We start from the raw sequence: 13,054 nt of genomic DNA, 5'->3' as shown, positions 1-13,054 counted from the left end.
CATCTGGCAAGGATGATTATGGAAAGAAGGCAACTGGCACATTCACGATGGCGGAAAAGTGTCCATCCTGGTTTCTTTTCCTTCCCTGATCCATCAACTTGGTTACCAAGCCTTAATCCTGGAGTTCATTGGCAACTAGTAGAAACTTGGCTAATGTTCCACCAGTTTTGAAGATCACCATTTCACAACTACTACAGCTAAAAGTATAGCCCAAATCCAATCAATAAAATATGAATTATAACCTTCTCCATATATTCCTCATTTGCAGTTTAGATGAGTTCTCCAGTCACTTTAGCGTCTCATAGTTTGCATTATTTATAGTCTGCCAGTTCTGCAGACCCTTACCATTTGTCAGTGAAGACAGTACTCTTCCTCAACGTTTTCTCCTAATTCACCTTGTACCTTTATCCATAAAGGAACTATCCAGTCTCATTTTTAAAAAAAAGACAACACAGGTAAAAAGAAGCTGGCAGCAATGTAGTCAGTAATGCAGATTTAATAGAGCAAACCGTATCTTCCAACTGTAGTAACTAGACTCCAATTCCATTTTCAATTTAAAAGATCGCAAGTATCTAATTTAACATCTTCCTTCAATGTACTCAATTTTTCACAGAATAGTTTTAACATTTTTATAAAGAAACACTACATAAATCCTATCAGTATGGCTTCAATTCAATTTCCAAACATGTCCCCTCCATAAACAGCACAATACTGAGCATGAACAGGTAACGCCCAAGGTGAGAGGTCTTAATGAATTTAAGCTCTGAATTTCAGATGAGATCATATTAATACACTGTGGCTCTGTCCCCCCCGTTATCTGTGAAGAGCTACACTAAAAGTGTCCCAGCTTTCAAAAGGTGCCCTGTCCTTAACATTAGCAGTGTTTTATGATCCACATTACAATACAAATACCAAGTGATCTGAATGTGTTAACACAGCTGTAAGCAGTCACATGTGCAGGGCAGATGTGATGTGCACAGATGTTTTCTGGGACCACACATATAAAAGTCCTTCAGTCTGAGCAAAAACTTGGCCAAGGATGTTCAAGCGGTTGCCTTAGGGTTGGAAAAGGCACATGAGAAAGTGGCTTTTTGCAACGTTTGCTTCCATAACACCAAACACCTGCATTTGCTTTTTCAAGAACTAAAAATGCCGAAACAACGACTATATTTAAATTTATTTTGAAGTTATGTGTGAGCATGTCTCCCTTCGATAATATAAATCAAGATCCACTTATGGAGTATCTGGGGATAAAGACAATGCCCTTCCACCTTAAAATACAATGCTATCAAATATACTGTCGAGAGTCCCTAACAAACCACTTGAGGTATTTCCGCAGGTCACCCCATGCACAAAGGAAGGTTCGGGTATTTTCTAGCTGTCTTGACTGCCTCAAACTTAAGATCCAAACACAACAGTGCAATACACTAGGCTGCTAACAGTATGCACTAGATGTGCAATTAACAGGAAGAAATTAGTGAACACGCATCAAAAATCAAGTACGATTATTGGAGAATAAATCAAGGAAGTATTTATAGTTCATGTTAAAGCCCAGGGATATGGTCCAAATGGAAATCTGGACTATCGCTTGAATGTAGAAGGGTTCGCATTCAAAGTGAGTGCTGGACATACAAGAGGAATGTTTTATATCCATACGCACAAGAGAGTGTGCCCTGACATGAGACGGCTGGACCTTTACAGACTCTGCATTAGCAATTCTCACTTCATACATACAGTATAGCCTACACAGTTTTGGAGAAATCACACAGCAAGCAGAGGTGGGACAGTATAAATTTATACAAGAGGACTTGGATGTAAACAAGCCCGATCCAAACACAAACCTGTGCAACTATGAGCTTGGTGCAGGAATCTCTCTTCCCTACACTCCTGATTGACTTGCGTGTTTTGCAGTATGAAATGCAAAACTATCATTAGCAGCATAAGCACCACCCCCCCGTATGCTGGATCTGCATACAAACACCCTTTGATGTACCTGGATGGAGACACTTTTCCTTTGCAATGAACGTAACAGGGTAACCATTTCTACCATCCATGGCACTTAATAAGGAGCCTAGAGTAAGCATTTAAGTATATAATACTAAAAAGTTTAAAAGTTCAATTTGGCTAACCAATTTTTTCTTAGTCTGATTGGGTTATGCTCAAATGTTAACTCCTGTACACCAAAGGTGTTAGAAAAGGACCACCCATTTTCTTACAGCCTGAAGTTATTTTCGCCCATCTCCCCCAGAAAGCAACAGGGTATGAAAACAGCAAAACATAAAGGGACATACAAACACACAACTCTTAATAGCTGTGCTACTTGCAAGGAAAGGCATAGGCTGAAGAGGTGAGAGAGAGAGAAAGTCAAACCAGACCACGTGGCCCACCTCTACCATAAAATGCCCCAAAACCAGAAGGATTTTCTGGACAACACATTCTTGCTCTGCATCAAAAGATTCTTCAAAGTTGCATAATTGCCAATCAAGACCCAGTTTCAGTCATGACAAATCCAAAACATATGTTCTGTCTTGCTCCATCATCTACAAGTGACCATTAGAAACCACAAGTATGTTGAATACATAGCTGGCCACTGCAGGATTATGACATTACATTCTAAGGGACATACCATTTTCTTTAATAAGCTGCACAAAAACACGCAATTTCACTCAAACCTCCAATTACAAGGAAAGGAATCTTAGCATAGAGGATCTTGTTTCAGTCATTACTGCTTTCAGTCACAACATATGAAAAACATCTTTATTACTTGCACTTTTTTTCCTATTGGTATAATTCTGTTATACTACATCATCCCATCTAAAGATATGCACTCAAAAATATAACCCAAGGTAATAATAGCAGTCACACATCTGAAGCATATAGAAAACTCACTTCTGTCCTTTGATACCATTTTCAAAGCTTTATTCACTCTCTTGGATGACTATAAATAAGTGTTTCCACTATGGAAAAGAAAGTTTAGCACAGTACATTTTCATGACTGGGGAATGGTTTTTTCTGAAGATCTCTTCAAAAAGGGCAAAAGCTTAGAAAAAAAATTGAATGTTGGAATACAGTTCTTTATAAAGTCCCTTGAAAAATAAAAAAATAAGAAAAAAGAAAACACAAGGCCCAGAATGATTTATTGCTTTTCTTCAGTTTTCTCCTTGACTTCTTTCTTCTCCAACTCTTTGCTCTCTTCCTTTACAGAAAGTTCTTCTAATTTCTCAGCAACTTTATCAGCACTATCATTTTTGTTTGTTCCTGCTAAAAAATGTTTTAAAGTAACATTAGAGAATGGTAGGTGTAAACAGGAAGCTATGTTACAGTGAAGCCGCTAGGGAACAAACTCCTATTTTACGTGGCACAGCCGGGATGGAAAGGGCTGCATCTGGATACCACGCAGGTTCACCGCACTTGTCAGTTTTGGCAAACTCTCACATTACTTCTTAATCTGCTCGGTAGGATAACTGGTAAAACGCAATGCCCTCTCCATGGACCCAAATTTTTTTGGGTCCATGGAGCAGGATAACGAAAAGATACTGAGTTTAGGAAAAAGATGATTGCTGCAGCCTAGAGTGGCAGGGAAGGGATGACTGACTTACCTAAAACAGCTGCCTGTAATAAGGATACTACCACAGTGCAGTACGGCAGGCAGTAACGTATTGGGCACTAGTGTGAACACAGATTGCATTGCTCTAATCTAAGCGACTTCTGAGCTGCAACACCAGTAGTATTTGCTGGTGTTGGTGGTACACTAGGAAGTGCTTACACAAACAACATGCCTGTTAGGTATTGTTGCTGGATGGGTTGTTTTCCTAAGTTGGTATGGGCTGATAACACGCACTGTAATGTTATGACTCAAGAGTCCTACCACTGGCTGTTTTCAGAGTCTGCAAATCTTTGCAGACCAGGGCTCATACTTGAGATTTTAAATATACATGAAGTCCTTCAAGGGGCTCTAAGCTATTTTAGTAGGCAAGTGTTGGCATTCACACAGACCTATGATGAAGCTGTATGAAAACATGTCACTTTATGTTTAGCATCAAGACTTTCCTTAAAAGTTAAAAAAGACAAGCATGTTAAACATACAGGTTTACTACTAAGCACCTCTGATGTACCAAGATCAATTGAAACAGACTTCCATAAGTAGAGAAGTGTTCACAACATCCTGGATTATTATTCTAGCAGACGGAAAAAGCACCATGACTGTTTATTGCAGTCAAGCACAGAGTGAGTCTGCCAACAAGCATTAACAAACTGCTTACTTCTAAAATGCAACCCTGAACACATTAAGATTTACCAAGAAGCCACCACAATGCAACGCTGTGCAGCTTTCAGGAACAGGTTCCTAGCCTCTCGCCCCCTTTTTTGAGCAAAGAGCTTTCAACATGACCGTAGGAATCTGGATGGCAAGTAATTCTATTCATTATAGCGGAGAACTACTTGTTTGTTGTGACATCCCTGGGCAATCGGAAAGCCAGGAAGGCATGTAAAGAAAAGATCAAAGCACACATGAACTGGGCAGCCCCTTCACTCAGAGGGTCGTATGTCTCTGGCCTAACTGAGGACAACTGCAGGATGCAGGCAAAACCCATCACAGGGCCGACCTCAGCTGTGCTGCTCCCTCCCACTCCTTAACAGGGGGCTCCACCCATATATAATGGTATATATAGCTATGGTCTTTATTACTTTAACACACATTGATGTTACTCTTGTAAATGGAAGGATCTGTACCCCAAAAAGTGTGATATAAATTAATGCTAATACACAAATTAGCAATGTAGAGCAAGCTCTGGATTTTTCCCCCTAACATGGGAAGAGTAAGTCCCACTCCCATACTGAGAGGGAGCGGCAGCTCTGAATAGTGATGGTGTGCCTTTATTTTTGTCTCTGAAATGGCAGAAGGGAGGCATGAACACAATCAAAGATGGAGTACAAGCTGCTTATGATGCCAACATTCAAAACAGAGTATTTCATAGATATAATAGGTTTTTTTCTGCCTGTGGGGAGAACATGCATAGATTTGTGTCCTTTTCCTATACTATCATAGTATACGAAAGGCGCGGAATGTCCTAGATAGCCACAGTGTGGCTTGGGATACCTTCAATGTGACTCAAAAGCTAGAACTAGCCTGTCAAAGAGACTCACGGGATGCTGGGAATGGAAATTACTTCCAACACACAAAGCTTCAGTATCACTTTGATATTGTCAAGGTGTCGGGGTATGGTTAAAAATATCCTGTAACATTAGGCACAAGCAAGATAAGTCAGTAATGTGGGAATTCAAAGATGCTCACTGTAGTGTTGAAGGCGACGGAAAGGGGAAAGACAGCCTCACCTCAGTGCCTCTTCATCTTTTACATGGGTGAAAAATATCTTATACTTGATACAGATGGCATACAGAAATCAGCTGTTACTCCGACTGGTCAGAGACTTTTGCAAAAAATATTTTGAATCTCTTGACTTGAGAATTCACTTAGCAGAGGAAAACAAGCAAGAAATTATCTCAAAATTTTACCTTTCTTTCCCTTATCAACCTCATTCCTACATTCTTCAAATTTTGCCTTGAATTTCTGTGCATCTGTTTTATGGAAGCAAAATAAAATTAGCGCACTGCATGGATAAAGACAGTAAACAATAGGTCACAAGCAGCTCATTGTCCCTGCAAACAATTGGCCGCTACACATCTAGACTTTGCAAGCTAACCAATTCCATATGCACGCGTGTGGCTCACAGCATGCCCCATGGCCCTGCCACACCAGTCCTCGCTTTGAAGACGGGCCCCTCTCCACAATGACATGCAGCCTGCCCCTTCGTCCGAACAAAGAATCACAATATTTTGAAATTAGTGATCCAGCACCATGGCTACATGCACCGTTTTAAGTGACAATTTGTTTTAATTAAAATTGCATGCTATCAATGTAATTCAATTTGGAAAGTGGCTGCCTTAGCCGCGTCCCGCTGAGTTAGCATTAATGGCCACTTGAGGTCACTGTTGTTCGATACCAGACAAAGTTGCACACTTCATTCATTAGGAAAAAAGGGAGACTTTCCCCTCTTCTGTAGGAAATTGTCCAGGAAACCAGAAAAACACAGGCATGTGTATTCAAGGAACAGTGCCTGACTTGCTTTTTTTTCTCAACCCCAAAAACCAGAGTTCACATCAGCACAGACAAAGTCCCCAAACTTGAATAGCCTCTATGCAAGAGCCAACAGTGTCTTTCACTGGCACAGAACAAAAAGGTGACACTACAGAACCTGAAAGCTAGCAAGACAGCAGATGAAAAAAACAGTAATCCCAGTTAAACCTATTTTAAAGGTAATAAAAACCCATGGATCGAACTGTGTGTTGCTGGGAAGATGCAAGAACAAACTGCCTCTCACTCACTTTCTGCTTTGCATCCGATTTCTCAAAGAACCCAGGAATACCTCATCCCAGGATTGAGAAGTCTGGACCCAAACGTTTGGCTTGATGAAAGACAATCCCAAGTTTGAGCCCATGGTTTTTAAATGTTGTTGTTCGTTTGAGAAACTGGATACAAAGCAGAAGTGGAGAGCAGAAGAATGCAGTGTGCTTCCTTGAACACATCCTTGATAATTCAAGCGTTAAACAAACCATGATTTGCTACTGGGTATAGCCCAGGTCTCTGTCCCCAACAGCAGCACCTGGCCCTCTGCATACACAGAAAAGGAGAAAAACACCTGTGATCATAAATACCTTTCTTTTCATCAGCTAAGGGAGGCAAAGATTTCAGAAGCGATTAAGTTCTATTAATGTAAAAGCAAGTACAGATGAGGGAGTCCACTGGGTGTGCTGTTCTGTCGTTTGCATAAGGTAGCAGAAAACTGTTATATTATGCACAATCCTTTCAAGACTATTTATACTTTCTAAAACCACTGGGTTAGGATCCACTTCTGATGCCATAGTAAGCTCCGCCTGTCAAAGTATAAATAAAATACCAACCCAGAGAATATTATGTCTTAGAACAGGAAAAGTACTAGGTAAGTGAATGTACAGTCTGGACCTCACCAAATAGGCACGCAGTGACCCTAAGTTGCTTTTTACTTACTTTCTGCATTTAAAAACCGAATTGCCAGAAGTTCTGGTTTAGGGCTCTCATCCGCAAAATCGGCATGTGTATTCCACACCCAGGCCCTGTCGCTGCCAGCATTAGGTTTCAGCTCCATTAGCGGTGTAACTAGGAGATACGGGAAGAGAGCAGAGAAAGAGAATCACTGAGCACAAGTGCTACTAGAGTAAACCGGCGTAGCGTTTGTCTGCCCCAAGACACTGCAAGATTAATACTTGGATTGTATTCATAACTAAGATCGCATTCCAGAACACTACTGGCTCCACTTAGAGCTTGATTGCTCAATGCTACTACAAAGACTTTTTCATTGTTATTTCTCTTCAGAGCTGCATAGGTTTGAGCAGAAGATCGGACAACCACTGACTGGGAACCCAACTTTCCCCCACTTCCACTGTATGGGGCAGTTCAGCTGCCTCACTTCAAGCTACCGGCATGTTCCTGTGTCACACTGTGAACAAAATGGTATTAGTCTGTGACGGCCTTATCTACAGGGCCTTCAATAAGCAGAAGAAGATGGATGAGTTCTTTTTATAATCATTTCCACCTTCAATTCAGCCGAAAATTTTAGTTACATGTCCATAAAGATGTCTCAACACCCAGAAGGTTTCCATACAAAAATGTTTCGCCTCATCTACAAATATCCTCAGGTATACTTCATGCTTTATGGGTACACTATGTTCACTCTGTTGCTCTCCTAGGAAAATGTACAAGCATCTCCACAGTTCTATTTTACTAGAAGGACCAGATACCAAATCACATACTGTAATGATTTGCACAGATTTTTAGGGTTTTATCTCTCCTCATCAAGAGACGAATGGTCCCCTTCTCTTTGTGCTTTAGAAGTTTTACATCACCAGTGCCTCGCTCTTTCCATTCTGGAAGATCATTTTCTGATGCAAACCGGAACAGCTTTGCCCGCCTTTATGGAAAAACAAAACACCAAGGCATAAGTTAGTTATGCACATAATTGTATATCAGATATTATATCGAATCTTTTAAAATGAATTTCTTAAGATGAACTGAGATCCTTTGTTTTCCTCTGTGGCTGAATACCTCGCGCTGACAGGAACCTTTAGTTTCTCTTTTACAACATACTAAGTACACTTGGATTTACTGATGCAGCACGGCTCTACTTACATCTTAAAGAGTTCTTCCTCATCTTCTTCAAGGGTTTTGATCTCTTGCTCAGGAAGTGAAACTATAGGCTCAAACTGGGGGTCGTGGTTAGAATCATCTACACTGTCAGTTGTTGAGTCGTGTTCCTCATGTGTGTCCTGTAAAGAAGAGCAACATATGGATATCTCACATGTGTTTAAAACAAAACTGCTAAAGGGCCACTACATTTAACTGCCTGAAAAGAGCCAACTCAATCATATCCAAGAAAAATGAGCCAAAAAATTCATATTTTTTTAGTAGTGGTAAACCAATTTAATGCCATTTCTCTAAGTTGCTTTGAAATAAACGATAGTTACATTCCTCTCACTAAGGAACGTAACAGATTCATACACATTGCTATTTAACTTCTGAGTTCAAAATGTCAGAGCAAAGCAGATGCTTCCAAAGAAAAAGATTTTACAGTTATCCTGTTAATCTCCCTTCCATTCTAATACATAGAAAATGCAGACCCACAGCCATGTCCGAGAGCAAATCTTAACAATTTGCAGTATGTGCTCTTTATGCGATCTGCGTGCCCAAATGTCTTGCAGCCACTGTAATCAGGCTGATGAGTATGCTTGTCTTTCCCTCTCCATTCTAAACCCAAGATGTGCAGAGAACACAAGTTGCAATTAGAAAAAAATACATATATTTGAATGTATTTGAGAAAGAAGTTGCATTTTTATGCAACAGGAAAAAGAAAGACAGAGGAATGTAAATCAGCATTAAGCTCCTGCAGGATAAGAGAAAGCTGTTGTGAGGCACAAGGGCTGATGTCCCTGAATGGAAGCCCTAATCAGACCCTTGTCTGTGATATTGACTAGGCTTCGCTCAACTCTACCTTAAGGCTTCATGTTGGGTAGACTAAGAACTAGACCAATTTAACTGGAATTTTAATGGCACAATCCTGCAGCTTCCATTGCAGATGCGTACAACCCTCTGAACTTGGAGACTTATGTGAATCCTATACCCAGCAAGAGGCTGTGGCAGTCGCTGCTGCTGCTTTTTGTTTTTTTCTGGGTGAAATCTGGTTGGAACTGTTCTAAGCCTGTGGCCTCAGCCTCTTCCCCTCCTTGAATCCTTCAGCACCAGCTGCGAGGAAGCAGGAGCTTGGCCTTTGGTCTGGTGCCTGAAGGATACTAAGTAAGGTGCCTGATTTTATAATAACAGGGCAAACTTTTGGAATACATATTGACTCAGCTATAATATATCCCTGTGGGTTGCTTCAAAAAACATTTTACAAGGACACAATAGCACTGAGATTAGACAGAGAATCAGTACACCATTCTGTGATCCACATTCGTCCGGGAAGTGGGACACTGAAGCAGCAGCTCTCCTCTCAAAATCTGGTATTCGTAGTGTATGGCATCAGAACATGGGAGTTCTATTAAACTATCATGCTCAACAGCAATGGACAGAGCCAAGTTGCATGAATATGCATAGCCTATTTATGCTGCTGGCTAGCACCTTACTCCAGGGACTTAAGTGCTGCAAGTTAACTATGTGTTGAAACAGTGCTTCCTCTTGTATATTCCAAACCTAATTCTTACAATTTATGCTGGATCAACCCAGATTTCTAATACTAAGAAGTGAGAGTGGGGGGAATCTGTCTACTCTTTGTAGCATCCATCATTTTATACACTTTCTCCTAATGCTACTATATTATATAAGGACCGAAACAAAATATTTGTGTTCGAATAGACCATCACATCTTGTGAAAGACCACAATTACCTGTTTCTTACAGTAGCCCAGTCTACTAAATTTCAGGTCTAGAATCTAGTGCACTTTAAGTTATATCATTGTTACACTGATGGATACAACACTGAGGATTTGTTTATGTACTTAATATAATCAGAATGTGATACAAAAGAAAAGCTGCATTTTGCAATTTGTAGTGGAGAACCATCAAAAGGGGAAGGGGAGCGAAGAGAAAATATCTGACTGATATGCCAAACTTTAATCATGTTAGGACACAAGGAACAATAACAGTGCAGCATTTTTGAAACCGCAGGATTATTACATCCAGGTCAACTTGCCCTCAGATGTGCACATGTTGTGCTGGGCGAAAAAGAAATCAAACCTGGATAATGCATTCAACATCTAACTGCAAATTCTTAGGTTCTAAGCATAGATCAATGGACTGAGATTTTTTTAAAATAGGAGCATAAACATTAAAGGCATAATTCTATGTATGTTTAGATAGAAAAACAGTCCTAAGACTCCCAGCATTTTCCAGACAATCATGAGAGTTGAGGAACAATGGGAATTGTAAAACTTTTTTTCTTGCCTAAACATATGTAAGATGTCTCCTTAACAGGACTTCTTCAGTTTCAAACTTTTCTGAACTGAAGCTCTCTTTATCAGGTGCATGAAATATTATCCTCAGTTAGGAGATATAAACCTTTTTCCCTACACCTGCCAATAATACATTATAACATTACACAAATGTTACAAACCACAAAACTCTTGCTGCAGCAGACTTAAGCAGCAAAACTGGCCAAATTTACCTTTAAAAGAAATCCAAGAAAGTTGGATTTCCTTCCTGGCTTTTTTTTAAAGCACAGGATTGTACTACAGTTTAAAAAACACCCCCACAAAGAACTAGCACCAGTATGGGAATCATTATATAGAATAATTAGAAATCCTGTTAGGATGCAATTACATCCCATGCTGAGCCAAAAGACCGTCTTCCCTGCCCCCATTTTGTGCACATGCACGCACAGTAAAGGAGATCATTCAAGCCTAGAGGAGGCAACTCGCACATTACCAAACCTTACTTTGAGTGGAGGCTCCACTGGAATTCAATAAAACATTCTTCAAAATAATACCCATATTTGATCGGGAAATATTGAGCTTTTTAAAGGTTACTCCAAGCATCGTCCTAAGAGCCAGGCCGTCTCAGATTTACACCACATATCTATGTGCATTTTATCGATGAATCTGTTCCACTATTTTGTGGAACAAGAACCAGGGTTGGGGTTTTTTTGTGGGGGGGGGGTGTTATCCAGTAGCCATACCAGGTGTGAGAGAAGCTCAAGCCACCTTGAGAGATCAAAGGGCAGGATACCAAACCGAGTAAATGCACACAACTCTTTACCCCCGGGCAAATCTGGACAGCCGAGATTAAGCCGCCTACAAGCGTTGGGACTCGAGGAAGTCCGGCTGCGCTTTCGCGGGGTTCCCTCGTGGGGACGGGGGTTTCAGGCTTGAGGAGGGGCGCCGAGGAGAGCTCGCCGGGGCACGCGGGCCACGTGGGCCATCGGCGCGGGGGGGCCTTCGCCTCCCCCTCCGCACGGGGAAGGCCGCGCTCCGCGAGGGGAGCACGCTGAGACACCCGCTCGTCACACGCCGCGACGGCACCTCGGGCCTCCCGAGGGGCAGGAGAGGCGAGGCAGCCACAGGAGGAGGGAAATGGCCACCAGGCCGCAGGCCGCCACCCTTCCCGCTCCCCTCGCGCCGCCTCTCCCCACACCCGCGGGGGCCTCCCGGGGCACGCGCGCGCCCGCGGCGAAGGCGCCAGGCCGGATGGAGCCCGGAGGGGCCGGGCTGGGCCGAGCCCGGCCCGCTCCTCTCCTCTCCCCCGAGCGCCGCGGGCTCCCGCCGCCCCGGCTCGCCCGCCTCGCCGCCACGAGGCCGCCTCGCCGCGCTTTGTCCCGCCCGCCCCTCACCTTCGTCTCGGCCATGGCGGAGCTCGCGTGGCGGCGGGTCCTGCACGGCCAGGCCCCTTTTCCGTCACGTCACGGCGGATCGCTCTCCTCCCGCCGCTGGCGCGACTTTCCCGGCGGAGCGCGCTCGCGGCTGGCTGGCTGCTGGCTGGCTGGCTGGCCCGCCTCTCGGCCTCCCGCGCGCCTCACACGCTCCTTCCGCGCGGCGGCGGCTCCTCCCCGCCCAGCCCCCGCCCCTCCCGCGCTTTCGCCTTATTCCCGCAGCCCGCGCCGTTATCGCGGGGGCCGATGGGAAGGGCTGCCCTCGGGTTCCTCGGCGCACGCGCGGGGCGCAGGCGCAGGCGCAGCGCCCGCCGGGAAGTGGGAGTCCGCGGCGGGGCGCGGGTGGAAGGGATGCTGCGCTGGCCACGTCGAGGGCCTAACTCTGGGCATGCTTGGGGGCCTTAGAATTCCCCGCATCATCGCCGATATCGATAGTAGTATCAGTTAACAATTAATTATTAACAATGAATTAACATTCATTTATATAGCGCCCCATAGCCGAAGCCTTCGGGGCAGGGTTACAATACTGCAGCCAGCGTGGCAGAGGAGTGCGGGATTCTTCCTGGTGTGCGAAGAGTGAATTGGGAGACGTGTTGCCTCCCTTTCTCCTAATAGGGTAATCCCACGAAGTGGATTGGTTCGCGGCAGAAGAAAAGGATTTCTTCACACCGCGCAAGTTCACCCTTGGAATGCATTTCCACGAGATTCGGCAGAGGCCATCCAATTTGGATGGTATTAAAAGGAACTGGGACGGATTCATGGAGGAGGAGGCTATATGGTGTCCCCAGGATCAGAAGCAGTATGCTCATGCGCACCGATTGCGGGGGAACACGGGTGGAGGGTGACCTTGCGCTCGCTCCCTACTTGCGGCCTTCCCAGTGGGACAACCGCCCCCTTACTGTGAACGGGGATGCACCATGGCAGGGACTGGGGATAGAGGTGACCGTGCACCTGAGCCCATTTTATTTTATTTTTTTAAACTTGCCTATGCGCAATCAAACCATAGTGCTATGTTGACTCGGAACAAAACGCAATTTGCTCCCGCTACCCTCCTCGGCTCCGAGCTACCCCCTTGGGTGGCCTCTCGGGTCCCTCGAATTCCGG

At 43.7% G+C, this 13,054-nt stretch overlaps 1 protein-coding gene and 1 non-coding gene across 2 annotated transcripts; both read right to left on the bottom strand.

Moving 5' to 3' along the window:
- Positions 1-2,902: 2,902 nt before the first annotated feature.
- Positions 2,903-12,075, bottom strand: RANBP1 (RAN binding protein 1). The gene is made up of 6 exons (XM_044440460.1): positions 11,912-12,075; positions 8,225-8,361; positions 7,849-8,006; positions 7,067-7,195; positions 5,515-5,577; positions 2,903-3,261 (listed from the first exon to the last, which is right to left on the bottom strand). Exons 1-6 carry the CDS (start codon positions 11,924-11,926, stop codon positions 3,137-3,139), a joined length of 627 nt encoding a protein of 208 aa, XP_044296395.1. The 5' UTR covers positions 11,927-12,075; the 3' UTR covers positions 2,903-3,136.
- Positions 4,106-4,237, bottom strand: LOC123028769. Its single transcript, XR_006415760.1, has one exon. It is a non-coding gene; the product is annotated as a small nucleolar RNA SNORA77 (small nucleolar RNA).
- Positions 12,076-13,054: the final 979 nt, after the last annotated feature.

This window comes from Varanus komodoensis, unplaced genomic scaffold (assembly GCF_004798865.1).
Source record: "Varanus komodoensis strain SLA01 unplaced genomic scaffold, ASM479886v1 scaffold38, whole genome shotgun sequence".
In the NCBI taxonomy this organism is placed as follows: Eukaryota; Metazoa; Chordata; class Lepidosauria; order Squamata; family Varanidae; genus Varanus; species Varanus komodoensis.
This window is presented reverse-complemented; position numbering and strand designations above follow the sequence as displayed.